This window comes from Moschus berezovskii, chromosome 6 (assembly GCF_049115385.1).
Source record: "Moschus berezovskii isolate FMDL1 chromosome 6, NW_MosBer_1.0, whole genome shotgun sequence".
Taxonomy (NCBI): domain Eukaryota; kingdom Metazoa; phylum Chordata; class Mammalia; order Artiodactyla; family Moschidae; genus Moschus; species Moschus berezovskii.
Genome location: NC_142465.1, coordinates 27,334,975 through 27,362,576, shown reverse-complemented (window position 1 = coordinate 27,362,576; position 27,602 = coordinate 27,334,975). Strand labels below are relative to the sequence as shown.

At 39.9% G+C, this 27,602-nt stretch overlaps 1 protein-coding gene and 1 pseudogene across 1 annotated transcript in view; both read left to right on the top strand.

The window, feature by feature from the left end:
* The window catches only part of UBE2N (ubiquitin conjugating enzyme E2 N), a 42,002-nt gene extending 14,600 nt beyond the window's left edge, over nt 1–27,402 (top strand). Inside the window, exons 2-4 of the mRNA XM_055394059.2 lie at nt 24,257–24,503; nt 24,692–24,832; nt 25,669–27,402. Coding sequence (XP_055250034.1) covers nt 24,257–24,503; nt 24,692–24,832; nt 25,669–25,709 — 429 coding nt within the window. The 3' untranslated portion in view covers nt 25,710–27,402. The remainder of the gene's footprint in view (nt 1–24,256; nt 24,504–24,691; nt 24,833–25,668) is intronic.
* Nucleotides 188–23,236, top strand: LOC129535587 (hsc70-interacting protein pseudogene; annotated as a pseudogene).
* Nucleotides 27,403–27,602: the final 200 nt, after the last annotated feature.

The following is a 27,602-nucleotide window of genomic DNA, read 5'->3' as shown; positions in this document are numbered from 1 at the left end:
ATCAGGGTACTGGAGGTTACCTGGCTGGGGAGAAGCTGGTTGTATAGTCATTGGGAGTTCTCTCATGATTGTGAAATTCTGTTTGGGTCATTCACACTTGGGTGTGGCTTACTTTGAGTGTATTATCAGATTGTTTTCTAAAGAGCGTCTAGCTGAGGTCCTCTGCTTTGAAAGGTGAGGAAGGGTGGGTCCTGACTGCTGTGAAACTCACTTTGATACCAATAAATTACCTTTGAATCCTGAGTTTGATTGTTTTCTACTTATTGGATATGGGCACTGTGACTTCCACCAGTGTCAAGTGGAAGGGCTCCCAGACACCTGGGGACTGAGGTGCTTGTGTGGGCAGCTTTAGACTTGGCATTTCCTTAACTGGCACAGCTGCCCTCCTGCTGCTTAGCTGTCCTTTGTGTCTCGCTGAGTGTGGAGGGTCAGAGGGGTGGAGCGGTACTAGGCAGTATGCAGGCTGGGCTAATCCATTCCTCTGGCAGTCCTGTGAACACCTGCGAGCTGTCACACATGTCAGGTTATTACTTGGGTGACTAACGGATGAAAAGAGACCTTCAAGGTACTGTGGATGAAGCAGCTATAGGAAGCACACACTGTGCTAGAGCAAATTAAAGGTATATTTTCTGTTTTTAGCTCTGATACACCTTTTAGTTGGAGAAGGGAATGACAAGCCACTCCAGTGTTCTTGCCTGGAGAATTCCATGGACAGAGGAGCCCGGTGGGCTGTAGTCCATGGAGTCGCAAGAGTTGGACATGACTTATTTACTATCATCATCATCATCATCATCACACCTTTTAGTTATAAACTCCTTGTCATTCTCCTAAGTCTGGGGTCAAAAACAAAGAAGTTGAAGTTACTAAAATTTAGCCACTGAGAGAAGGACCCCCAGCTGGGATCCAGAACTCTGAAGAGAGTCTAGCCCTCTGATGGGTGTTCCAAGGGGATGCTCTGACAGTCAGACTGGTTCTCTCGCCCGGATGTCAGGGATCGTGTTCTATTTAATGGCCACACTCAAGAGAATATTCTATTCTAAAAGACTCCCTGCAGAGGCTAACAGCTCCTGCCTCCTTGAAAGCACCGGATAGGAGGATGGTCCCTCTAGAGCACCGGTTCTGAGTTAATATAAGAATGCGTGTATGGAGAGGCAGGCAGCAGCAGGAACAGCCACATTTCTAGACGTTTCTAAGCAGTGCGCAGGGCAGTGGTAGAGGGAGTAGGAATGAACAGGCGAAGGACCCGGGGTCATGAAATTGTTGGGCAGGCGGAGTCAGCGCCCGGGGAGGTTCTAGTCTGTTCTGCCTCACGGCAGCTTTACGTGGTCACGGTGAAGTAGTGCCCGGGCCTGGAATCGGGCCGCAGCCTTCGCGGCGCCAGCCGCCTCTAGACCATGGACCTGCGCAAAGTGAGCGAGCTTCGAGCTTTCGTGAAAATGTGTAAGCAGGACCTGAGCGTCTGCACACTGAGAAAATGCGCATCCTGAGAAAGTAGGTGGAGAGCATGGGGGGCAAAATACTACCTGCTTGCTGCTCATAAAACTAAATCGGAAGAAAATGCCAAGGAAGAAAAAAGATACTAAGAAGGCGGAGGAAAACAAAAAGACAAACCCATCAAGTGAGGAAAGGGATCTAGATATTGACAATGAAGGTGATTGAACCGGAAGCTGATGTCTCTCAAGTAATGAGAGATGAAAATGTAGACATAACTGAGATGCTGGATCAGGCAAATGATAAAAAAGTGGCTGCCATTGATGCCCTAAATGATGGTGAACTGCAGAAACCATTGACTTGTTCACAGATGCCATCAGGCTAAATCCTCGTTTGGCAATTCTGTATGCCAAGAGAGCCAACGTCTTCATCAAATTACAGAGGTCAAATGCTGCCATCTGAGACTGTGACAGCTATTGAAATAAATCCTGATTCAGCTCAGCCATACAAGTGGGAGGGGAAAGCACACAGACTTCTGGGCTATTGGGAAGAAGCTGCCCGTGATCTTGCCCTTGCCTGTAAGCTGGATTATGATGAAGATGCTAGTGCAGTGCTGAAGAAAGTTCAACCAAGGGCCCAGAAAATTGCAGAACATCGGAGAAAGTATGAGCGAAAACGTGAAGAGCCCAAGATCAAAGAAAGAGTAGAAAGAGTTAAGAAGGCTCGGGAAGAACATGAGAGAGCCCAGAGGGAGGAAGAAGCCAGACGACAATCAAGTTCTCAGTATGGCTGTTTTCCAGGTGGCTTTCCTGGGGGAATGCCTGGTAATTTTCCTGGAGAAATGCCTGGAATGGGAGGGGGCATGCCTGGAATGCTGGGAAAGCCTAGGCTCAATGAAATTCTTAGAGATCCAAAGGTCCTTGCAGCCAGGATCCAGAAGTTGTGGTGACCTTCCAGGATGTGACCCAGAACCCGGCAAATATGTCAAAATATCAGAGCAACCCAAAGGTTATGAATCTCATCAGTAAATTGTCAGCCAAATTTGGAGGTCAAGCATAATGCCCTTCTGACATAAAGCCCCTGCTGGAGGAAAAGTAACTTAGATCACTTAATGGATGTTGCAGTAATAAAAACCAGTGTACCTCTGACCTTCTCATGAAGAAAGCTGGGGTGCTTTGAAGATAATCCCTTCCCCTTTGCCCCAAATGCAGCTGAAAACATTTTACAGCGGTTTGCCATTAGGGTATTCATTCAGATAATGTTTTCCGACTAGAAATTAAAAACTTGAAGCAATTTTTAAACCTTAAAAATATTTAAAATTTAAAAGGTGTATTAACCCCTACATTTTCCTTTGCTAATCATTTTGATTTTTTTCCTTTGAATTAATTAGGCAAGGAAGATACATCAGTATGGAAGATTTATTGTTCCAAGTTTGAGTGAAATAAAGATTTGTTAGTGGGAGGCTAATACAACATTTAAATAGATAATGTTTGAGTTGGCCTTACTGTGGCATTTTGATTAGTCTTTTTAATTGCTTTGTTGTTACTATCTTAAATGATTTGCTTCTGTAACTCTTGGGACCACCAGTATTGCAGTAGGACCTGGGAAGGGACTGGAAATGCTTGGCAGGGCAGCAGCCGTCTTGTTACATTTTATGTCACGTGTCCTCGTGCACATGCATTTAAATCTTACACTGTGGTGAAGGGATGGTTTTTATAATGCTGCAGTAAAATTAGATTACTTAGCTCTGTTCTTGTCTGATATCTAAAATAAATGTTTCATATTTCCACAAAATAAAACCCCAAACTGGTTCTTAATGTGTGGAGTAAACTGCAGATAGATGAATGTGCTGCTGGGATATTGGGTGACGCTTCGAGGCTCTTCAGGTGGACTAGAAGCCTGGAAGAGGCAAGTCCTTTCCTGCAGCTTTAGCACCCACCTGTGTTAACAGCGAGCCCCTGGAAGAGCAAAAATATGGTTTGCAAAGTCCCAACCCCAGAATCATAAGTATAGAATTTATTTCAGTTGAAAGATATTTAATCTGGCACAGATATAAATTTCCCAGTGTAGAGGTTTTAAAGACAGAAACTGTCTGACTTTCTGGTCCAGCCCTTGATAGGGAAGAGCAGGAATCCCCTGAGATGTGGCAATATTTGGCTTGACTTGAGTCCTACAGAGTTAGGAATTTATACAGGTTTTTAAAATGTATGTGTATTTCTTTTGATTGTCTTTTTTTTTTTTTTTTAAAGCATTATGTACTGTAGAGAAATGCCTTTGTTCCATATCATTAAATCCCCCACTTTGTTTAATCAGCCCTCAATTATCAGGAAAGACAGAACTGCATGCCTTCAAGTGGGGATTAGAGAGAGAGAGTATGCCAAGGGAGACAAGGTTGCCTGTCCTTGATGACCCTTCATCAGCCTTAAGGACACTGCTTCGTATACTACCAGAGCAAATTAAGAGACATGTTTATTCACCTAACGTGAATGCAGAGGTGTGAAGCTCTGCTGGATGCTGAGGATTCCAGAGTCTTAACTGTGATGTGTGAAAAGGGCTCTTGACTATAGAGCGGCCTTTTGGTCTGTGTTCTGCCACTTGATAAGTTTCTGTGCACATTTCTTAGGATTAAATGAAACTGTATAGAATGTGAACATCCAGGTCAATTTTAAGGATTAATCCAGTTGTCAATTCCTGCACCTTAGAGTTCTAACTAAATGCATCTAGCTATCCAGTTCTTTAGGCTCTGAAAGTTCAATGTCCTGCCCCAAGTTTGGCCATTTCTTAGTAGTTTAAGGTTTGAGGTTTCCTTTTGTGTATGTGGTTCTGGCATCGTTACATGCTATAACCCAGACAAGGTCTTTTAGTTGCGAGCATTTTCATGTTTAGTGATGTTTATTGAGTTGGGAGTTTAGCAGCAAATGGTGTGCCCACCTTGTTGGCTCTTGGTTTTCCCCTCTTTTCTCATTTCTCTTGCATTGCTCCACTGCTTAGATTCTCTCGTGTCTGGTCAAATTGTGTCGCTCCTGCCCCCAAATCCTAGCAATTACTCATTCAGGCTTAGAATAAAGGACCCTGTTTCCCTAAATTAAGACCCGTTTCCTTCCCTCAGTAAGCTCATGACACATACTATACTTTTTTCTTTTAAATCAACTTTAAATTTGCATACAGTTACATGCACTCATTTTAAGTGTATAGATTGAGTTTTGACAAATGTGTACAGCTATGAAACCACCACCTAAGTTAAGATTTAGAACATTCCATCACCCAGCAGAACACTTAATTAAAAGATCATACTGTTTTGAAGTGTGTTTTCAGTTTATATAGAAGGAATATTTTTTTACACTATTAGATTTACAGCATCTTTTCCCCCATAGGCTTTGCTGTGATTTAATCTTTGTTCTGAAGTTTAATTAAGGATTGTCTTGATGAGACATTATTACTTTGAAAATAGGGTTATTAAAAATGCACATTCAGTTTCTTTAGGTGATTTTGTTTAGTTTTCTTGTTTTTGATAAGTAGTACTTGCACATGTTACAAAATTCAGCAAAGGGATACTCCTTGAAAAGTATCTACGACCTCTGTGTCCCAGTCAGCGAATTCCTTTTCTCAAAGAAGTCCTTGTTTACTTGGACAATTTAAATCAGTTATTTTATGATTTTGTAACATTTTTTTTGGTTCAGATGTATTTCTACATAATGTATTAGCTCCCGTTGCCAGCAGGCCCTCATTCTTTAAATGTGTGATCGCATTGTCTTAGAGACTCAGGCTGTCTGGATGAAGTGGATGAATTTGACCCAGTATACTGTACACAGGTGCTCTGTCAAATAATACTGCTGCCTTAGTGTGTAAATTTGTGCCTATTTCAGTTATATTGAAATCTGAGTTGTTGTGGTCATTTTCTCCTCTGGCTAAATAGCACAGGACAAAATAACCATCTGAAATCACAGAATAAAAAAAATGATATGTACTGAGTTATATTCCAGTTGGATCTCTTAAGATTATTTAACTTAAAACCAAATTGATAATCTGTAACTTCATGTTGGTTTCTTGAGCAGTTTTATTTCAAATTCTGCCAAAAATCTCGAGGTAGAGGAAGGAATCTTTAATATGTCAGCCAGTTAGTATTGAGCAAATTATTATTACTAAAGTTGAGGAACATAACTATTGGAGCCTCATGGTTGCTAAAGGGACAAGAGAAACTTAAGCCTGCTGCTTCCGGTGCTTAGTGTTTGGTCCTTTTAAGTGCACAACCTGTACAGAAGGTATCGAGGCCAGAACTTTTCAGCAGAAGTTTGAGATAGTGTGTAAAGGTCGGGTTTGAAGTTTTAAGCAGTCTTTTTTTTCTGCGTACTCCAGCCCTGTACAGCCACTGTCTGGCTCGTTAAAGCCTTGAGCCTACTATTTTTGAAAGTTAGATCTGTTCATTCATTTGGAATATGAGACACTGTGGTGCCCAGCCTTGGGACTGTAAACCTTAGTGCATGCATGCTCAGTCGCTTCAGTCATGTCCGACTTTTTGTGACCCCATGGACCGTAGCCGACCGGGCTTCTCTGTCCAAGGGATTCTCCAGGCAAGAATACTGGAGTGGGCTGCCATGCCCTCCTCCAGGGAATCTTACCGACGTAGGGATTGAACCTGCGTCTCCTGTGTCTCCTGCATTGGCAGGCAGGTTCTTTACCACTAGCTTCACCTGGGAAGCCTATAAACCTGGGCCTTGACCTGTAGGAACTGGTGTAGTTTGGAGACTGACAGTAGGGTGGCAAAGGGTGTAAGGTATGCCCTTCTGTAGGATGCGCACCCCTGCTTTGCAGCAATATTAAGTAGCATTTAGTCAGTTGCTTACCTGTTACATGACAATTAACTTTCAAAATGGTAGGAATGCTGCTTTGTGGGCAGAATAATGTTTTATGGCTTAGATCTACTTCCTAATTCTCAGGAGCAAAAGGATTTTGTCTTTGTGAAGACGTGTGGTAGTATAGAGTCTGGGGCCAGGCTCTGCGCTTGATCTCTCACCCTGCCAGATACTGGCTTGGACATCCTCACTTGACCTCTCTGCTTCTTTATCTGCTTCAATATACTAATCTTGGTCTAGGGTGGTGGGGAGGGTTAGAGTGCAGAAAACAGAGCCTAATGTAATTCTGAGCCTTATTTAATATTGCAGATTACTGTTTTCTGATTTTGCCAAGATACTGCCTCTCTGTAAGTCTAAAAAGAATGAACATCTTTTGTGTGGGAAAGCTATGATTGTCATTTCATGTTCAACAAAATAGATGATATTAAACATAGCTCTCTGAAGTTGGGCATAGATTTTTAAAGTAGAACAAATGTTCATTTGTCAACAGTTGGTAGGAAAATGGGATGTTTGGGATAATCATATATTTTAATTTTATTAGAATTTTATATATATATATATAGAGAGAGAAGAAGAGTTAATTTTGCCTGTGTTAGACAGTACTGAACTATTTTTACAGATGCTAAACTGAAGTTTTATTCTTTAACTCAAAGTATTTAGGATCTTGAGCTGGATAACTTCACGGGGTGCCACTCATGCAGACTGAGTGGCACATTCTTGGAGTTGTGCAGTGTGGCACAACTTGTTAAAGGATGCTTATTCAGAGGAGGCAGAACTCTTAATATCTGATTGTTTCCTCATTTATCATACAGATACATGCACAGTGTGAAAAAAACTTAATTTTTCCTTTCTGATGGTTTGGATTTCAGACAAAACTGTGTCAGTGAGACAGTTGGATTGAGAGGGCAAATCTGGAGCAACTGTAACTTGTTTTTGTTTGCCTCACTGAAAATTTCAGCTGCTCTGCCTCCATCTGTCTTCTTGTCTGTTGGTATCAACAGAGGCCTTTCCTATTAGTAGAATCCTCAAGCTTTTAGCACTTGAATTTTCCTGTGATTGCCATGTTTGAAACCCGAAGTAACTAGCAATCAAGGGAAAGGATTGAATGGGTGATGTATAGTATTTGTAGAGGTTTAGCTGCTAGCTGGTAGGCCAGCCAGAAGTGCCTGTTTATGTCATTTGGTTTGCAAAGAGCACTGATTATCTATAAAGCAACCAGGAAAGCACCATGCAGTGACATAATAAATGAAAAAGTGTAAATGTATTAAACCGTTTCTAAGGACTTTTGCCTTTATCAGAACAAATATGTGCTGGAATATTAACCAGATTTTGGTTATTAGGAGTATGGCAATTTTAAGTAGATTTCTTCTTTTTTTTTTTTCTTTTAATGAGCAAGTGAGATAATCTTGGGGGAAAGCAGGTACCATAAGCAACAAATTTCTTCCTTATTTATATATTTAAGCATTGGCATAGATGCTGGGGATATAATACTATATGCATAATACCCCTTTTCTCGACAGGAAAGATGAAATATTGAGTATTGAACAGTGATTGCAAGCTTAAAAGAGTATTACAGAAGGGAACTTCCAGTAGAAGGAAGCATACAGCAGTAAGATTTAACCCATTCCAATAATAAAATGTTCAGCCGAGTTTAGTGCTAGAGAGAACCTTTGAAATGCCTAAGGGACCATGTTTTAGTAGGTGGAGGAGGTAAATGAATTTGTATGGTTGTATACAATTTGAACTGGAATTAAATTCAGATTCTTAGCTCTAAAGTATTTTCCCCTTCCCTGCCTAGTTGAAGTTAGCTCCCTCTTTAAAGGCTCTTGGGCTTCCCTGGTGGCTCAGCTGGTAAAGAATCTGCCTGCAATGTGGGAGACCTGGGTTCGATCCCTGGGTTGGGAAGATCCCCTGGAAAAGGGAAAGGCTACCGACTCCAGTATTCTGGCCTAGAGAATTCCATGGACTGTATAGTCTATGGGGTCACAAAGAGTCGGACACGACTGAGTGACTTTCACTTCACTTCACTTAAAGGCTCTTAAACTTGGTAGAAGTTCTTTGATAGAGATTAGCCAGCTTCAGTGCTCTCCTCCTCTGACCGCCTTTAATTGAAAATAGATAGCTGCTGCTTAACCTCTTCATTCCCCCCAGGGCATTAGCTCCTAACCTTCACTTTCTTTTCTAATACAGATATTATTTTTAGCAAGCAGTGGAAGCCAGCTTTGGCTGTTTTAATCCGCAGTAGTATTTACTGAGTTATGATATATCTAACACGGTCTTCAGGAGCGCCAAAGAGAGAGGCAGCTAGGAACAAGGCTCATACTCACATGACTGACTTCACTGTGGACATTGCATGCATCACACACTGCAGTGTGATTGCTAATGCTACACTTGGCTATCTGTGGGTAACTCCTGCTGTTCATTCCAGAAGGGATCCTTATTTCGTATCTTAGTTTTTGAAGCACAGGTTTTGAATGAGACTTGGTCTCACATGCTGGGTTGCAAGAGAGTTAGGAAATAAGACTAAAGCTTCTGTTGAGGGAGGTGAGGATCTATGAAGGTTGGGGAGTGCAATCTCCAAATATATGGGTGTTCTAGCTGTTGGGTAAAGGAAAGACATTGCTGTCGGCTAAAGGAATGACGAATGTCTTCTGTGAATCTCCTTTTGCCTTATGATGCCAGGCAGTCCTATGTGTGACCATAGATAATTTTTTTTTTACTATAACAGTTACTTCAAATTTTTGTATTCTTCTCAAGCTCTCAATCTGAACATTGCAGTAAGGAGGAGGAGGGGAAGGTATGAACAAATGGGGAATTTTTATCATTGCTTAATAGTGGACCAATTTATAGATAAATGGCTAAACTTAAACATATGGGCCTTAAAATGAATTTCCAACTTCAAACAGTGAGTTAAAGCTTGAAGAAAGAAACCCATAGTCTAGATCATTTTTAACTTAGCTGAATTTTTAAAAATGTTACAAGTTCACTGGTTTTTGCTCGTGTAGCATCACTCATAATTAGTTCACCATACAGGAACAGGCATTCAGAAATTTTCCTTATTTCTGTTCAGGATGAATTCAGAAGACATCCTTACACGTCCCCTCACAGAATCTTAAATATGCAAGTTTTTTTTTTTTTTAACATAAGTTTATTAACAGTGCCTTAACCACCTTGGCAAAATAGCAATCCCAGTGATGAAGTTTTACTGTTATTCAGTCCTCCCTTCATTCGGAGTTCTAAGATACCATTCCAAAGACAGAATTAATTAAGACAGTTATGTTATTCAAATCATTAAAGGCTTATTTTTATTTTTTGTGCTACTGTCAGTTCAGGCCATGAAGTTTTACGGCATCCATCAAATAAGAAATCAGGAGAAATGGAGAAATAGCTTCTATGAATCTACTCATGTCTAATTACAGTGCTGGGTATTCAAAGGATATTTTTACCACCAAGAATTTCATGAGTGTTATATGAAGGAGTAGTTGATACTGTCTTTAACTTGATACTGTCTTTAACTGTGATGTCAACATTTACAAATCTTATGGAAAAAATGAAGGGGAAAAAAAGGATGGAGATGAGAGTTTCCAGAAAACATTTAAAGTGTAAATATAGAAATAGCCAAGAAAAAATATGCCCTGATCTAGTCCTGTTGTTCATATAGTGTCTCTAACTCAAACCTGTACCTACTCCAAGACCTTGACATTCCCATTCTAAAATGCATCTTTAAAAGACTGACTTTTATGTATACTTTACGAAATTTTAAGTCAAGAACAGTGTATGCTTTATACTCATGTTGAAATAAATTCCTGGGGTGTGAGGGGGCAATGGACACTCTTACTCAGAGTTAGTTGATACAGTAATACTATAAGCAAAATAAGAAAATATATTTGTTAGTAAGTTTGTATTTCAGAGTCACAAGAACATTTCAGAGCACAATGATTTGTGCAATATGAGAGCTAAAATGGCTTACCCATATAACAGATAGTTTGAGGTCAAAATTATGTATGCCTTTCCCTTCTCCAGGGGATCTTCCCAACCCAGGGATCGAACCCAGTCTCCCATATTGCAGGAGGATTCTTTACCAGCTGAGTCACCAGGGAAGTCCAAGAATACTGGAGTGGGTAGCCTATCTCTTTTCCAGCAGATCTTCCCAACCTAGGAATTGAACTGGGCTCTCCTGCCTTGCAGGCGGATTCTTTACCAACTGAGCTATCAGGGAAGCCAAAATGATATATGCCAATTTTTAAATCAAATATTGCAGATTTTTTTCTACCTTCTTCATTTTAATAAGACTATCTTCATTCCAATCCCAAAGAAAGGTAATGCCAAAGAATGCTCGAACTCCCGCACAATTGCACTCATCTCATACGCTAGTAAAGTCATGCTCAAAATTCTCCAAGCTAGGCTTCAGCAAATATGTGAATCGTGAACTTCCAGATATTCAAGCAGGTTTTAGAAAAGGCAGAGGCACCAGAGATCAAATTGCCAGCATCCACTGGATTATGGAGAAAGCAAGAGTTCCAAAAAACCATCTATTTCTGTTTCATTGACTATGCCAAGACCTTTGACTGTGTGGATCACAATAAACTGTGGAAAATTCTGAAAGAGATGGGAATCCCAGACCACCTGACCTGTCTCTTGAGAAACCTGTATGCAGGTCAGGAAGCAACAGTTAGAACTGGACATGGAACAACAGACTGGTTCCAAATAGGAAAAGGAGTATGTCAAGGTTGTATATTGTCACCCTGCTTATTTAACTTCTATGCAGAGTACATCATGAGGCACGCTGGGCTGGAAGAAGCACAAGCTGGAATCAAGATTGCTGGGAGAAATATCAATAACTTCAGATATGCAGATGATACCACCCTATGGCAGAAAGTGAAGAGGAACTCAAAGGCCTCTTGATGAAAGTGAAAGAGGAGAGTGAAAAGGTTGGCTTGAAGCTCAACATTCAGAAAACAAAGATCATGGCATCTTGTCCTGTCACTTCTTGGGAAATAGATGGGGAAACAGTGGAAACAGTGTCAGACTTTATTTTTTTGGGCTCCACAATCACTGCAGATGCTGATTGCAGCCATGAAATTAAAAGACGCTTACTCCTTGGAAGGAAAGTTATGACCAGCCTAGATAGCATATTAAAGAGCAGAGACATTACTTTGCCAACCAAGGTCCGTCTAGTCAAGGCTATGGTTTTTCCCATGGTCATGTATGGATGTGAGAGTTGGACTGTGAAGAAAGCTGATCGCCGAAGAGTTGATGCTTTTGAACTGTGGTGTTGGAGAAGACTCTTGAGAGTCCCTTGTCCTGCAAGGAGATCCAACCAGTCCATTCTGGAGGAGATCAATCCTGGGTGTTCATTGGAGGGACTTATGCTAAAGCTGAAACTCCAATACTTTGGTCACCTCATGCGACGAGTTGACTCACTGGAAAAGACTCTGATGCTGGGAGCGATTGGGGGTAGGAGGAGACGGGGACGACAGAGAATGAGGTGGCTGGATGGCATCACCGACTTGATGGACATGAGTTTGAGTGAACTCCGGGAGTTGGTGATGGACAGGGAGGCCTTTCGTGTTGTGGTTCATGGGGTCGCTAAGAGTCGGACACGACTGAGCGACTGAACTGAACTGAACTGATACACTTTTTCAGTTGACAGTCCCAAGAGAAAAATAAAGGTGACATGGTTTAATTTACCTTTTTCATGAAATATTTCTACATGACTGTGAAGCCTTTTCTTAACTTCTGTGCTATTTTGTTGTCCTGGCAGCATTTGAGATTTACTGTTGTTATACTGTAATGGTCACTCTTTTTCTTTTTTAATTTTATTTTGGCTGTTCCAGGTCTTAGTTGCAGAGAGGGAAATCTCTGTTGCTGTGTGCATGATCGAACAGATATGTGATCTGAGCAGAGAATGAACCCCAGGACCCCTACTTGGGGATCTCTTTTAGCCACTGGACCACCAGGGAAGTCCCTGTAAGTGGTCACTCTTAGTTCATCATTTTCCTCATGTGTAGAGTGGGTCTGAGGATTAAATGAGTTAATGATACATTTCAAACATCAGTATTTGATCTAGTTTGTTTTTATTACTTGAACTTTTATATTCTCTGTGAATCAGGGAACTTTGCTTGATGATTGCATAGAGTCCCTGACTTGATGGAATTTACTGACTGGTGATGGGGGAGTATAAGAAACAGACTGCAGCAGATCCTCATGTGTTCAGTGGGGCAGAAGAGCTGGGGGATAGTAGACAAGGAAATCAAGGAATTCAGCCTCACAGTTTTCCTTGTCGGCTGCACAGTTTGTTAGTAAGAATTTTCAGATTTTTGTCCACTGTCAGTGATTAGAATAAATCGTACATGCTGTTCTTGGGGTGGAAGTTACTAACAGCAGGTATGGTAATCCTTCTCATCAGCTCTGTGTGGAACCTGAGTGTGCTTGCTTTTATTCCTGGAAGAAACCTGTATTTAGCACTTAAAACTACCATTTGCTAGCTGGAATGCCCATCTACAAATAGTGTAGGGTCCAACAAATTAACCAAATTATTGTACTAGTTATAATAAGAGGAGTGGAGGTAATTAATGCACAGGAAACTGGGAGTACAGGGGAGATGCTTCCAGACTAATTCAGACCTGAGGAATAAGTTGATCAGATATACTAAGCCTTTGAAAAGTCCTTCTTTGGCTCCTAAGTCTCCATTTCTTTTCACTGAACTTAACACCACAGTATCAATCTGGTCTTGGGTAGAGGAGAAAAATTAAAACAGATTTCTTGTGCAGCTCATCCCATCCTATCTCTTGGGTATTAGTCCAAGTAGAATGTAGGAGTAGGTTCTTACAGTTATTTAGCAGTCTGACGGGAAATAAAGTTTTTCAATAAAGTGTGATACCTTGGTCTAAAATCTAAGATTTAGTCCTTAGTATCCAGAGCCTTTGAAACAGTTACCTCCATTTTTCCTTTTCTGAATATACCACCTAAAAATAAGTATGTGGGAGTAGAAAAAGGGAGAAAAAGGAGGAAGAGGAGGGTGTGCCTTGAGAATCATCATTCTCATCTAAGTTTAGAATAAGCTGTTTTTAAAAAACGGTGAGTTAGGATAACATGATTAATTTTTATGATCATCAGATTTTTCATTTATCAAGGAAAAGGAATTGAAAGTAGATTACGTCTTATATCCACTAGGGGGTAGTGTGAGCCATAAAAATTAAAATTATTTCTCACTGATTAACCTGTTTCATCATGAATTTGAATCAGTTTTTCTCCATGCAGTGTTTTTTAATTGCTATAAGTCATCATTTTGAAATAACAGTCTTATGACTGTAATAAACAGTAACACACATTCCTGTCTCTAGTGATTCAGATGTTGTGACTTTACTCTTTTCTTTTTTTTTTTTTTGTCTGTGCCCTCTGGCTTGTGGGATCCTAGTTCCCTGACCAGGCATTGAACCTCTGCCCTTTGGAGTAAAAGCACCCAGTGTTAACCACTGCATCACCAAGGAATTACCCTGACATTACTTGTTTGTGAAGAATTTTCTGAGGGGAAAATAGGGCTTCGCTAGTGGCTCAGACAGTAAAGACTCCACCTGCAATGTGGGAGACCTGGGTTCGATCCCTGGGTTGGGAAGATCCCCTGGAGGAGGGTATGGGAACCCACTCCAGTGTTCTTGCTTGGAAAATCCCCATGGACAGAGGATCCTGGTGGGCTACAGTCCATGAGGTCATAAAGAGTCGGACACAACTGGCCGACTGAGCACACACAGGGATCCTTTAAAGTTTCTCTACCAAATTTTACTCATTATATGAGATAGAGTAAGTTATTCTTTATGATGTGTAAATAAAATTATTATATATAACAGGATTGTCTTCTGTTTCACTGTCCTACATGGTAGCTACTAGCTTCATGTGCAGATTGTAGTTGAAAGGTGGCTAGTTCAAATTGATATGTGCTGTAAGTATAAATCATACACTGGATTTTGATGACTAAGTTATGAAAAAGATTATAAACTATGTCAGTAAGTTTTACATTGGTTGTATGTTGAAATGCTATTTTGAATATATTGGGTTAAATAAAACATTAAAATTATCTTTTTCTTTTTACCACATTACTCTTTAATGTGGCTACTAGGAAATTTGTGATGGCACATGTGGCTCACAGTATAGTTCTTGTCAGCAGCACTGCTGTGGAGAAAAGCATTCCCTGACACATTTTTATCGTGGTATACCTCTGCCTGGCATTATGATTCGTACGGAAGTAATACAGTGAGCAAGTGGAGCACAACTTTAGTTTTGTTCCTAAGGCAGCTAGAATACATATGGTTACTTCTATAATGAGACATATGTGTTTCTAAAATTTATTGTGTTAGTAAGCAAAATCATGTGGTAAAAATCATAGGGCTCATGGATAAGATGTTAGGGGCTTAATACTCAAAAATGTTGGTTATGTTTTTTAAATGCCCACTTAAATGTCAAGGATAAACTTGCAAATGCCCTCAAGTAATTTACAGTTGTGTTTATAATGAAAAATTGATCTTTGCTTTATTGATAATCTTCCAAAAGAATTCCCTGTTAATATTTTAGAGTCACTTAAAGATATAGTGACAGGTTGCAGTAGAGAGAGTAGGCATCATTGAGGCATTTCTCATTTTATGACTTATGATAAGAAATTGATGAGTTATTTAGTATACTCAGATCTTAGATGAGTTAGAAGATTCACAATTGCAGTTTTGTGTTTCAGAGAATATTCTAAATAGGGAAAATCTAATTGCTGTAGGTATAACATGTTGGGGGTTTATATGCAAAGTGTGTTAGTCTCTCAGTTGTGTCGGACTCTTTGCAACCCCATGGACTGTAGCCCGCCAGGCTCTTCTGTCCATTGGGTTCTCCAGGCAAGAATACTGGAGTGGGTAGCCATTCCCTTCTCCAGGGGATCTTCCCAACTCAGGGATTGAACCCCGGATCTCCCGCATTGCAGGCAGATTCTTTACCGTCTGAGCCATTAGGAGGTGTATATATAAATGGTTAATAAATGGGGCAACTTTTCACACACGCGGATTATCACTCTTTCTAAAAACACTGTTATCTAAAATTTTACCGTACATAATTCATTGCCATAGAACGTGTGAAACCTTATACTATTTCATAGTGAAGTGAAAGTTGCTCGGTTGTGTACAGCTCTGCAACCCCATGGACTGTAGCCTGCCAGGCTCCTCTGTCCATGGAATTCTCCAGGTCAGAGTACTGGAGTGGGTAGCTATTACTTTCTCCAGGGAATCTTCCCAATCCAGGGATCGAACCCAGGTTTCCCGCATTGCAGGCAGATTCTTTTCCAGCTGAGCCACCAGGGAAGTGTACACACATTATTATTGAATCTAAAAACAGGAGAAGCCCTAATTAATGGAGTTTAGTGTTATTATTTACAGTGCTGTAACTTTGGGATTAGCTCTTTGAGTCCCAATAGAGCTATTGATAATCAGATCAATTTGATGTTAATTTCTTTGAAAGTATTTGTAGCGTGAAGTGCTGTATGCCTTCGGTAAAATGAGATGTTTTCCTTGAGACCTAATCTTGTTGCCACTTAAATTCATATTCTGCTTTTATGTACTTCCCTTTTTATTTTTTAGCAACCAGTTTTCTAAACATAGTCTACATTGCTTTCTATTTTGCGTGGCCTAACCTGAGTTATAGTTGAGATTCAGTCCCAGGATTGCTTTTAAACAGATGGGATCACAAAATGCAACTTAAAGTTACTCTGTTTTCTTTAAAAATGAATATTGTTATTTAATAAATCTTGAGACTTGTTTCTGTGCTTTGTTCTTACCCTTTATTATTTTTGAATTGGTTAGTATGGACTGGCCTTCTTATGTGACTTCATTTGTCAAGTCCTTTTACAATGTTATCTCATAGCAATTCTACATAAGAGGTAATGTTAACTATATAGCTGAGGAAGCTGAAGCTCAGAATAGTGTAAATTTCTTCTTCAGAAATGTAGTTAAGTGAGGCAGTAATAATTTGAACCTGTTATTTCTAAGACTTGAAGAATACTTCACTGTCTTTCTGCAAAGGATAGTATAAAACTAGGATGTGTCTCAAGTGTGTGAGTAGTAGCACGAAGGATTTTAGTTCCTACCCAGTTTTTGCCTTTTTAGGGAAAAAAAAATCAACAGTTTCTGTGGGGGAGAGTTGTTCCATTTGGTTTGGGTTTTATTCTTCTTTTCCTCTGTAATTTATGCTGTGGGTTTGGGAAATCAGTGCTGTGTAGTCAAATAATTATGCATGTGTATTCATTATATCAAAATCCATTAGAACTTGAGAACACATAAAAACTATTTCAAAAAGTTTTGCATACCCAAGAGCTTATTCTAGAATGTATTCCGATTAAATCTGTTACATGATCAGGTCACATGATACATTTAATATATATGTTCTTAAGAAGGAGTGTCTGGTTTTGATGGTGAACTGAAGTTGAGGAAGTGAATGCTCCATCTGCCTGTGACAATTGTACTGAGTGAGTTTGAACCTATTTTGAGATGTGATCTTGGAGGCTTTTCTGGCAGCTTTTTATAGCTTTGAATAGAGCTGCTACTATTTTGTGTAACCAGGGAGTGGTGTTTTGGGACTCTTGGACCCCAGCATTTTTCCCCCAATCTCTCTCTTGATGACGTTCTAAAAATATGAAGAATTGGGATAAAACAAAAGGCAGATGGAGGTGAGGAGTCAAGATTCAAGGAATTTTACCATCCACTTTTCTCATTCCTTTATGCCAAATATTCATCCTAATATCTTTACTTTTTCTCGTAAAAGTGAAGAGCAGACTCCTGTTCTAGTTACATTTTGGAAGACTTCCTAAGATGGGAGGCTTCTTTATTGCTTCTTGAGATTTTTAATGCTCCAAAAATGTTTTACTTTGTTTGAATCTAAAGAATATTTTGCTGAAAGTAGTTTATAGCATTTGTTTTTTATTTGCCCTGGCATTGGCATGATTAAAATCAAGCAAGCTAATCTTGAGTTGCATTACTCTAAATGGCTATGAGTTTAACACATTTTGGAAAGGAATTTGATTTTATTCCTGAATCTTATGACTATTTCAGTATATAACTGTACTGACAGAGAAATCTTTTCTAGTATGTGTATTGCAGGCTGTAGAATGAAGTAGTGTAAGGTGTGTAATTTTTGTTAAGTGAAAGCAGTATAGTATTCTCATTCATTGTTTTTCGTATCTAGCAGTTTAAATAACGCAGTGTTCTAAGTGTTTTTGACTACACATACATATTCAAAATGTTGCAAATGTATTGTGCGCTCAGTTGCTCAATCGTGTCTGACTTTCTGCGACCCCTGGATTGTAGCTGGCCAGGCTCTTCTGTCCATGGGATTCTGCAGGCAAGGCTACTGAAGCCATTCCCTTCTCCAAGGATCTTCCCAACCCAGGGACTGAACTCTGTATCTCCTTCATTGGCAGGCAGATTCTTTACCACTGAGCCACCAGGAAAGCCCTGAAAATGTACTGCTGCTGCTGCTAAGTCACTTCAGTCGTGTCCGACTCTGTGTGACCCCATAGACGGCAGCCCACCAGGCTCCCCCATCCCTGGGATTCTCCAGGCAAGAACACTGGAGTGGGTTGCCATTTCCTTCTCCAATGTATGAAAGTGAAAAGTGAAAGTGAAGTCGCTCAGTCATGTCTGACTTGTAGCGACCCCATGGACTGCAGCCTACCAGGCTCCTCCGTCCATGGGATTTTCCAGGCAAGAGTACTGGAGTGGCTTGCCATTGCCTAATGAATAATTGACTGGAGATACATCAATATGTTTTTACAGAGTGATACAATTAACATTACCATGGGAAGTTGTTAGAGCTTAAACTTGATCAGGAGTTCATTATACAACTTCTGGTCGTTATCATTCACATTTTATTCTGTTAGGTTTTTGTTCCAACCTTGTGTATATTTTATAAACATAAAATCTTCAAAAATGATGCATCACAAAATTTTGAGTGAAGAATTTTCTAGTGAATTTTATTCAGATGTTTCTCATGTCAGCCAAGCGACATGTATACTAATGTCTCAGAAGATGATCATTCTTCAGAATATAGTTCTGATTAAGACGATATGAATATTAGACCAACAAAAAGAAAATCTTAGTGATTGATTCTGATACAAAAAGTGAAAATGAAACTCACATTGCTGGAGTGAGCTCCTTTGCTTATATCGAAGAGTGAACTGAAGAAATTTCATGAAAATTATAAGACTTTTCAGCTGTGTCAGTTGTAACTATTGAATGTAATAACCTGCATAGTGTTAGTAAAATAATTAATTTTTGGCCAGCCAAGAGAAAAATCGCCAGTCACAGGTGTTAGTTTCTGCAAAAATCCTCTGGTCAATAATGAACTAACATGAAACTGTACGTACTATTGTCAGTTTGTGTATTGAATATTAACATTTTTCTGAGTAAATATTTATAAAATATAGATTATTTCTCCTTGCCCCTGAGTGGATTCTTTTTCTTGTGCTGTGTGTAACCGTCTTTGAATAAAAACCGCTTTAATGTTAAAGATGGAATTTCTAATAGTTTATTCCTCATTCTTTGTATCATTAAATAGATTCATGATTCAGCAAGTGTTTATGGAACATCTGTAGTACTGCTCACTGTTCCAAATGCTGAGGATTCAGCAGTAAATGCAACAAACACAGATCCCCCCTTCCGAACAAAATAAGTGAGAGCCCTAGAGATAAACTATGTAGGGGGTGAGAAGGAGCAGGGCTAGAGGGAGGGTGTGGGTTTAGTATGGAAAGGGGTTTGCAGATTCAATTATGGAGGCTTCACTGAAAAAGCACATTTGAATGGAGATCTTGGGATCTGAGGGAGAACTCTACAGACACTTAGTGGAGTTCAGTTCAGTTGCTCAGTCGTCTCTGACTCTGCAACTCCATGGGCTGCAGCACACCAGGCCTCCCTGTCTATCATCAACTCCTGGAGTTTACCGAAAGTCATGTCCATTGAGTCGGAAATGCCATCCATCCATCTCATCCTCTGTCGTCCCCTTCCCCTCCCACCTTCAATCTTTCTCAGCATCAGGGTCTTTTACAATGAGTCAGTTCTCCCCGTCAGGTGGCCAAAGTATTGGAGTTTCAGCTTCAACATCAATCCTTCCAATGAATATTCAGGACTGATTTCCTTTAGGATAGACTGGTTGGATCTTCTTGCAGTCCAAGGGACTCTCAAGAGTCTTCTCCAACATCACAGTTTAAAGCATCAATTCTTCGGCGCTCAGCTTTCTTTATAGTCCAAATCTCACATTCATACATGACTACTGGAAAAACCATAGCTTTGACTAGATGGACCTTTGTTCGTAAAGTAGTGTCTCTGCTTTTTAATATGTTGTCTAGGTTGGTCATAACTTTTCTTCCAGGGAGTAAGCGTCTTTTAATTTTATGGCTGCGGTCACCATCTGCAGTGATTTTGGAACCCCCCAAAATAGTGTCTGTCACTGTTTCCATTGTTGCCCATCTATTTGCCATGAAGTGATAGGACCAGATGCCATTGTTTTCTGAATGTTGATTGAGCTTTAAGCCAACTTTTTCACTCTCCTCTTTCACTTTCATCAAGAGGCTTTTTAGTTCTTCTTCGCTTTCTGCCATAAGGGTGGTGTCATCTGCATATCTGAGGTTATTGATATTTCTCCCGGCAATCCTGATTCCAGCTTGTGCTTCCTCCAGCCCAGCATTTCTCATGATGTACTCTGCATATAAATTAAATAAGCAGGGTGACAATATACAGCCTTGACATACTCCTTTTCCTATTTGGAACCAGTCTGTTGTTCCCTGTCCAGTTCTAACTGTTGCTTCCTGACCTGCATACAGATTTCTCAAGAGGCAGGTCAGGTGGTCTGGTATGCCCATCTCTTTCAGAATTTTCCACAGTTTGTGATGATCCACACAGTCAAAGGCTTTGGCATAGTCAATAAAGCAGAAATTGATGTTTTTCTGGAACTCTCTTGCTTTTTCGATGATCCAGTGGATGTTGGCAATTGATCTCTGGTTCCTCTGCCTTTTCTAAAACCAGCTTGAACATCTGGAATTTCATGGTTCACATATTGCTGAACCCTGGCTTGGAGAACTTTGAGCATTACTTTACTAGTGTGTGAGATGCGTGCAATTGTGCGATAGTTTGAGCATTCTTTGGCATTGCCTTTCCTTGGGATTGGAATGAAAACTGACCTTTTCCAGTCCTGTGACCACTGCTGAGTTTTCCAAATTTGCTGGCATATTGAGTGCAGTACTTGCACAGCATCATCTTTTAGGATTTGAAATAGCTCAATTGAAATTCCATCACCTCCACTAGCTTTGTTCGTAGTGATGCTTCCTAAGGCCTACTTGACTTCACATTCCAGGATGTCTGGCTCTAGGTGAGTTCATTGTGATTATCTGGGTTGTGAAGATCTTTTTTGTATAGTTCTTCTGTGTATTCTTGTCACCTCTTAATATCTTCTGCTTCTGTTAGGTCCATACCATTTCTGTCCTTTATTCTGCCCATCTTTGCATGAAGTATTCCCTTGGTATCTCTGATTTTCTTGAGGAGATCTCTAGTCTTTCACATTCTATTGTTTTCCTCTATTTTTTGCCCTGATCACTGAGGAAGGCTTTCTTATCTTTCCTTGCTAGTCTTTGAAACTCTGCATTCAAATGGGTATATCTTTCCTTTTCTCCTTTGCTTTTCACTTCTCTTCTTTTCACAGGTATATATGTAAGGCCTCCTCAGACAGCCATTTTGCTTTTTTGCATTTCTTTTCCATGGGGATGGTCTTGATCCCTGTCTCCTGTACAGTGTCACGAACCTCCATCCATAGTTCATCAGGCACTCTATCAGATCTAGTCCGTTAAATCTATTTCTCACTTCCACTGTATAATCATAAGGGATTTGATTTAGGTCATACCTGAATGGTCTAGTGGTTTTCCCTACTTTCTTCAGTTTAAGTCTGAATTTGGCAATAAGGAGTTTATGATCTGAGCCACAGTCAGCTAGCTCCTGGTCTTGTTTTTGCTGCCTGTATAGAACTTCTCCATATTTGGCTGCAAAGTATATAATCAGTCTGATTTTGGTGTTGACCATCTGGTGATGTCCATGTGTAGAGTTTTCTCTTGTGTTGTTGGAAGAGGGTGTTTGCTATGACCAGTGCTTTCTCTTGGCAAAACTCTATTAGCCTTTGCCCTGCTTCATTCTGTACTCTAAGCCAAATTGCCTGTTACTCCAGGTGTTTCTTGACTTCCTACTTTTTCATTCCAGTTCCCTATAATGAAAAGGACATCTTTTGGGTGTTAGTTCTAGAAAGTCTTGTAGGTCTTCATAGAACCATTCAACTTCAGCTTCTTCAGCATTACTGGTCACTGCGTAGACTTGGATTACCGTTATACTGAATAGTTTGCCTTGGAAACAAACAGAGATCATTCTGTTGTTTTTGAGATTGCATCTAAGTACTGCATTTCAGACTCTTCTGTTGACTATAATGGCTACTCCATTTCTTCTAAGGGATTCTTGCCCACAGTAATAGATATAATTGTCATCTGAGTTAAATTCACCCATTCCAGTCTGTTTTAGTTCGCTGATTTCTAGAATGTCGACGTTCACTCTTGCCATCTCCTGTTTGACCACTTCCAATTTGCCTTGATTCATGGACCTAACATTCCAGGTTCCTATGCAGTATTGATCTTTAAGCATCAGACTTTGCTTCTATCACCAGTCACATCCATAACTGGGTGTTGTTTTTGCCTTGGCTGCATCCCTTCATTCTCTCTGGAGTTACTTCTCCACTGATCTCCAGAACCATATTGGGCACCTACTGACCTGGGGAGTTCATCTTTCAGTGTCCTCCTATCTTTTTGCCTTTTCATTCTGTTCATGGGGTTCTCAATGCAAGAATACTGAAGTGGTTTGCCATTCCATTTAGGGGAAAAAGAATGCAAAGCCCCTGAGGGAGGCATATGCATGGCAGGTTGAAGAAACACAAAGCAGCTAGTCTTGCTTTAACAAAGTAGATGAGGAGGGCGGTGAGGGTTGGGAAGCATAGCTGAAGATGTCTAAGAGGTAGGTGGAATAAATGTATTCTTTTGGGTGGGGAGGTTGTAAGGATTTTGACTTTTAAAAGGTCTGTGGAATACAGACTAGGTAGAAGCAGGCAGAATAAGTTAGTTGGCTGTTGCAGCCTGCTGGATAAAAGATGGTGGTGGATTGGATCAGAAATCTAGCAATGGAGTGATGATCAGAAGTATAGCAGTGTCCAGTCATGGGTAGATTCTGAAGTTTAAGCAACAAGATTTGCTGATCAGATTGGATGGGTGTGAGGCAAGAGGGAAGAATTGGATCAGTTGGAAGGATGGATTTCTGATTGACTCAAGGAATGCTCTGAGGAGGAGCAGGTTAAGGGTGGGGAAGGTCATGCTAAAGTTTGGGATGGTTAACTAGAGGTTGAAGAGTAGGTGTCGAGCACAGGGTTATGAATAGGAGCATGATTCCAGGAGAAATCTCTGCAGATACGCATTTTGGGAGGCTTCAGCCTATATGGAGTGGATTGATTATTTAAATTCATCAGACTAGATGAGATCACTGTGGAAGTGTGTAGGCAGAGTAGAAGACCTCTGACAGAGCTCTGGTGCCCTTCTGTAGTGTAGTGTTGGCATGAGGTTGATACTGTGCATCTAGGAAGAAAGCCAGGAGAGAGTGACTGCGGGAAGCTGGATAAAGCCTTGCAGGGAGAGCACAAACCAGCTGGGTAAGATGGTGCTTTTTAAGTCAGTTAAGATGAAGATTAAACGTTCGCCATTTGATTTAACCATGTGGGAATCAGTGATGACCACAACAAGCAAGCTGGCAGCTAAAGCCTGCTTCGAGAGTTGTGTTCAAGACCAGAGCAGAGGAGGAAGGTTGGAGACGTGCAGCCAACTTTAGATGACTTTCAGAGAGGAGTAAAGCACTGGGGCAGCAGTGGGGGCCGGGGACGAGGGTGGGGGGCGTCAAGTCAAGCCAGGGTCCTTTCCTTCCCCCTCTTTTCTTTTTTTGAGAAATTACAGTAGGTTTGTACAGTTTGGGGAAAATCCAGTAGAGGGGAAACTGTATTTCAAGAGAGGAAGGCGCTGCTAGAACAATGTCCTTGAGGAGGCGAGGAGATAAGATCTAAAGAGGGTGGTCTTCGCCAGAGTGACAGTCCTTTCACCCTTAGTAACAGAAGAAAAGGTGCAGAGCTCTTGGCCCACAGATGCAGGTTGATGTGCAGGTGCTGCAGGGAGACCTTCAGGAGGGGTTTCTGTTTTCTCCTGTAATACGGAACAGAGTTGTCATTCAGAAGTGAAGATGTGGATGGAGAAACTGGGGTTGACAGGAGCAAGAATGTTCAGTTAATTAGAGGGAGAAGGATGGAAAGAGAACTAGTGATACTGTTGGGGGAGCAGTAGGTTGGTTCATTTTTTATTTTAGAGACTAATCAGCTTGGAGACTCGCCAACCTCCAGCCCTGTTTAAGTGCCTCGGCACTTGTACTTCCTTTGTTCCATTAGATTTTTCAGAGGGGAGATTTTCAGTGACTTTAAAATTAGTTTTGCTTTTTAAACAGCTTGGTTTTGGTTAAGTTTAAACAGAGCAGGTTACCTTACCTATGTAGTAATCCTATTGTTATTTTCTTTTTTTTCCCTTTTCTTTCCCATGAGTATGAGATCAATTTCATTAGTCTAATTTTATTCTCCACATATTTGTAGACATTTGTAGCTGCAGTTGTACATGATGTCATCAGTATTTGCTGGTGGTTGCTTCCAGCTGCTTATGATGATTTATGTTATTTTCTTTGAAATTTACATTTTATAAGGTAAATAGAAACCCTTTGAGAGATTGGAGAGGTTCTTTTATATCCAATTCCAAGAAATAAATTTCTCTAATTTTTATTTAGGTGTTTAGCAAAATGGTATTTGTTTCACAAATGTGTTCTGTTTTTCTGTTGTAGGAAACCCAGCGTTTGCTGGCAGAACCAGTTCCCGGCATTAAAGCAGAACCAGATGAGAGCAACGCCCGTTATTTTCATGTGGTCATTGCCGGCCCTCAGGATTCCCCCTTTGAGGGAGGGACTTTTAAACTTGAACTATTCCTTCCAGAAGAATACCCAATGGCAGCCCCTAAAGTACGTTTCATGACCAAAATTTATCATCCTAATGTAGACAAGTTGGGAAGAATATGTTTAGATATTTTGAAAGGTAAGTGTTATCTTTATCATCATATGCTGTTAAGATTTTTTGCTTTTTTCTCTTAAACATTCCGTTTTGAGAATCTGAGTATTATAATCTTACCTTATATGAAGACCACAGAAGTATGGGAGGGAAACGCAGCAGTTCTGGGGCTGTTGTTTTCATGCATGGTCATCCTGGGCCTGTTGCCTTTGTAGATAAGTGGTCCCCAGCGCTGCAGATCCGCACAGTTCTGCTATCGATCCAGGCTTTGTTAAGTGCTCCCAATCCAGATGATCCATTAGCAAATGATGTAGCGGAGCAATGGAAGACCAATGAAGCCCAAGCCATAGAAACAGGTATTTAATATTCATTCTCCTTCACACCACTTCCTCCTTAAAAAACAACCTGTACCACAATTTTGGTTTGTTTTTTTTTTGAGTTGTGTCTTGCTCTGCTTGAGGGGTCTTAGGTCCCAATTCAGAGATCGAACCCAGGCTATGGCAGTGAAAGTGTCAAGTCCTAACCACTGAACTGCCAGGGAATTCCTATGTATCACCTTTTCAAAAACTTTTAGTCTTAACCAGAAAAAGAAAAGATTCGTTAAAAGGAGAAGATCAGATAGCTCTTATAGTATGTGAATAACCTCTTAACAAAAGATTTTCAGACTCCATCTTGTGGTCCACTGCATGACTCCCAGATTTAAAGAGGAGCAGTAGTTGGGAGATCTTGGACTGTTGTATAAACTACACACGATTTAACAAATGTCTGAGTGCCTGCTATTCATTTAGCAATATGTAAAGATAGTGCTAGACCTTTAAACTTCCTTGAGCTGTTTTTGCAATCTGTTTGATTAAATTAAACTATGTGTCCATTTATAGTTAGGGAGTTTGAAAGCAATAAGCTGCTTGCTACAAATTTTAACAATTAATGAGGAGCATCATATGAGAAAGGAAGGAGACTTTTCATCTTTTAGAATTTTGTAGAACTTTTGAATTCCATTGTAGTGTTTTGGTAATTAGATGTATAGACAGTCTTTCTGCCCTGACCTAGATTATAGAAAGTTACATGAATTTAAGAAATTATAGCATGCTGTTTTCATAATTAACTTAATTCTGTTTGTTTACTTTGTATAGAGTTTGGAAAGGAACATATTGAACTTAAGTAATAATCACATGTTTGTTTTTGTCCACAGCTAGAGCATGGACTAGGCTATATGCCATGAATAATATTTAAATCGATTCGATCGTCAAGTGTGCATCACTTCTCCTGTTCTGCCAAGACTTCTTCCTTTTTTGTTTGCATTTAATGGACACAGTCTTAGAAACATTACAGAATAAAAACCCAGACATCTTCAATCCTTTGGTGATTAAATGCACATTAGCAAATCTGTCTTGTCCTGATTCACTGTTGTAAAGCATGAGCAGAGGCTAGAAGTATCATCTGGATTGTTGCGAAACGTTTAAAAGCAGTGGCCCCGCTCTGCTTTTATTCATTTTCCCCATCATGGTTTTAAGTATAAAGCACTGTGAATGAAGGTAGTTGTCAGGGTTAGCTGCAGGGGTGTGGGTGTTATTCTTTATTTTATTATTATTATTTTTTTTTTTTGGTGGGGGGGAAGGTAGTTTTATTTTAATTTTATGGACTCCTTTCCCCCTTTTTATGGTGATCTAATTGCATTGGTTAAAAGCAGCTAACCAGTTCTTTAGAATATGCTCTCTAGCCAAGTCTAACTTTATTTAGACGCTGTAGATGGACAAGCTTGATTGTTCGAACCAAAATGGGAACATTAAACAGACATCACAGCCCTCACTAATAACATTGTGACCTTGCTGTCAAGTATAGAATCTTTCCTTCAAGAAAAAGCTTGTGACCATTTTGTATGGCTTGTCTGGAAACTTCTGTAAATCTTATGTTTTAGTAAAATATTTTTTGTTATTCTACTTTGCCTTTGTACAGTTTCTTTTACTGTGTTTATTTCATTTTCCCAATGTGACAATCGTATTTAAAAATTAAAACTGATGGAACATTCTATTTTGATCTTCACCATCTGACAAATTGAATGACGATAGGTAGATTTTGCCAATTTCTTTTCACTGATGCAGATTTGTGTTAAGATATATCACTGAATGAAGTATTTATAAGCTGGCCCTGAGCATGCCTAAAACATCAGTATGTGACATTTTTTTTTAACCTCCTAGAAATTTGAAATAAACGTGTGTACATTGTCTGATTAGTTAGGCAGTCATCAGTGTCTTGCCACAGTGTTTGGAAATTACTGTTCAGGAGAGTCACAGCACAGCCACACCAGTGACTGACTTTGTTTGGAACTTTTACTTGTGCCACAGTTGTGTCTGGCATCTGGGTTATGACCTTGCTGTTAGTTCTTGTCTCAAAACTTCGTGTGTGACCACTGTTATTAGAAAACAGCAATCTGGTAATCATTTGGGGTTATCAGTCTTTCTTGCAGACCTGCTGAGCATATCTCAAGCAGTCAGCTTGCATAAGCGTCATCAGAAAGGTTTCTCCCTTGGAGGGCATCAGATCCTCAGTTAATGATTCTTACTGTCATCCCTGGAATATTTGCTGTGGGAGCTCCTTTTATTCTTTAATTTGATAATCAGCAATTATCTGCATTGACAGAGTTCTTCCCCCCCACAAAGCTGTTCTTTCCCACCTTTCCATATCTAATTCCTAAGTCTTGTTATTTTAAGACATTAATGTAGTCAGTCATAAGTATGTAAATGTTAACCTGTGGGTTGGAACCTTTGTCTCTTGCAGTTAAAGGTAATGGATATTGTAGCCCATCTGAATTTTCCCCACTCTTATTCTCGTACCTTCTGGAGTTTCTTCAGAATGTGGTGTATTTTATTGTGCTCCTATGTAAGATAAAGAATATCTATTAAAATTACATTTTCAACATACAAAAGTTTTTGATGACTGGTAACTGGTATCCTTCAGTAAATGCGTTGTTTGGAAACAAATATTAGTTTAATTCAGGGTAAAATTGTTCATAACCCAAATATTGTAAATTTAAAAGCTTAACAGCACTTGTCATTTATAACAATTGTTGATCTCTTTTTGTCTTACAACTAAGGGAACTGAATCTCATTCTGGGGCCAAAATGAG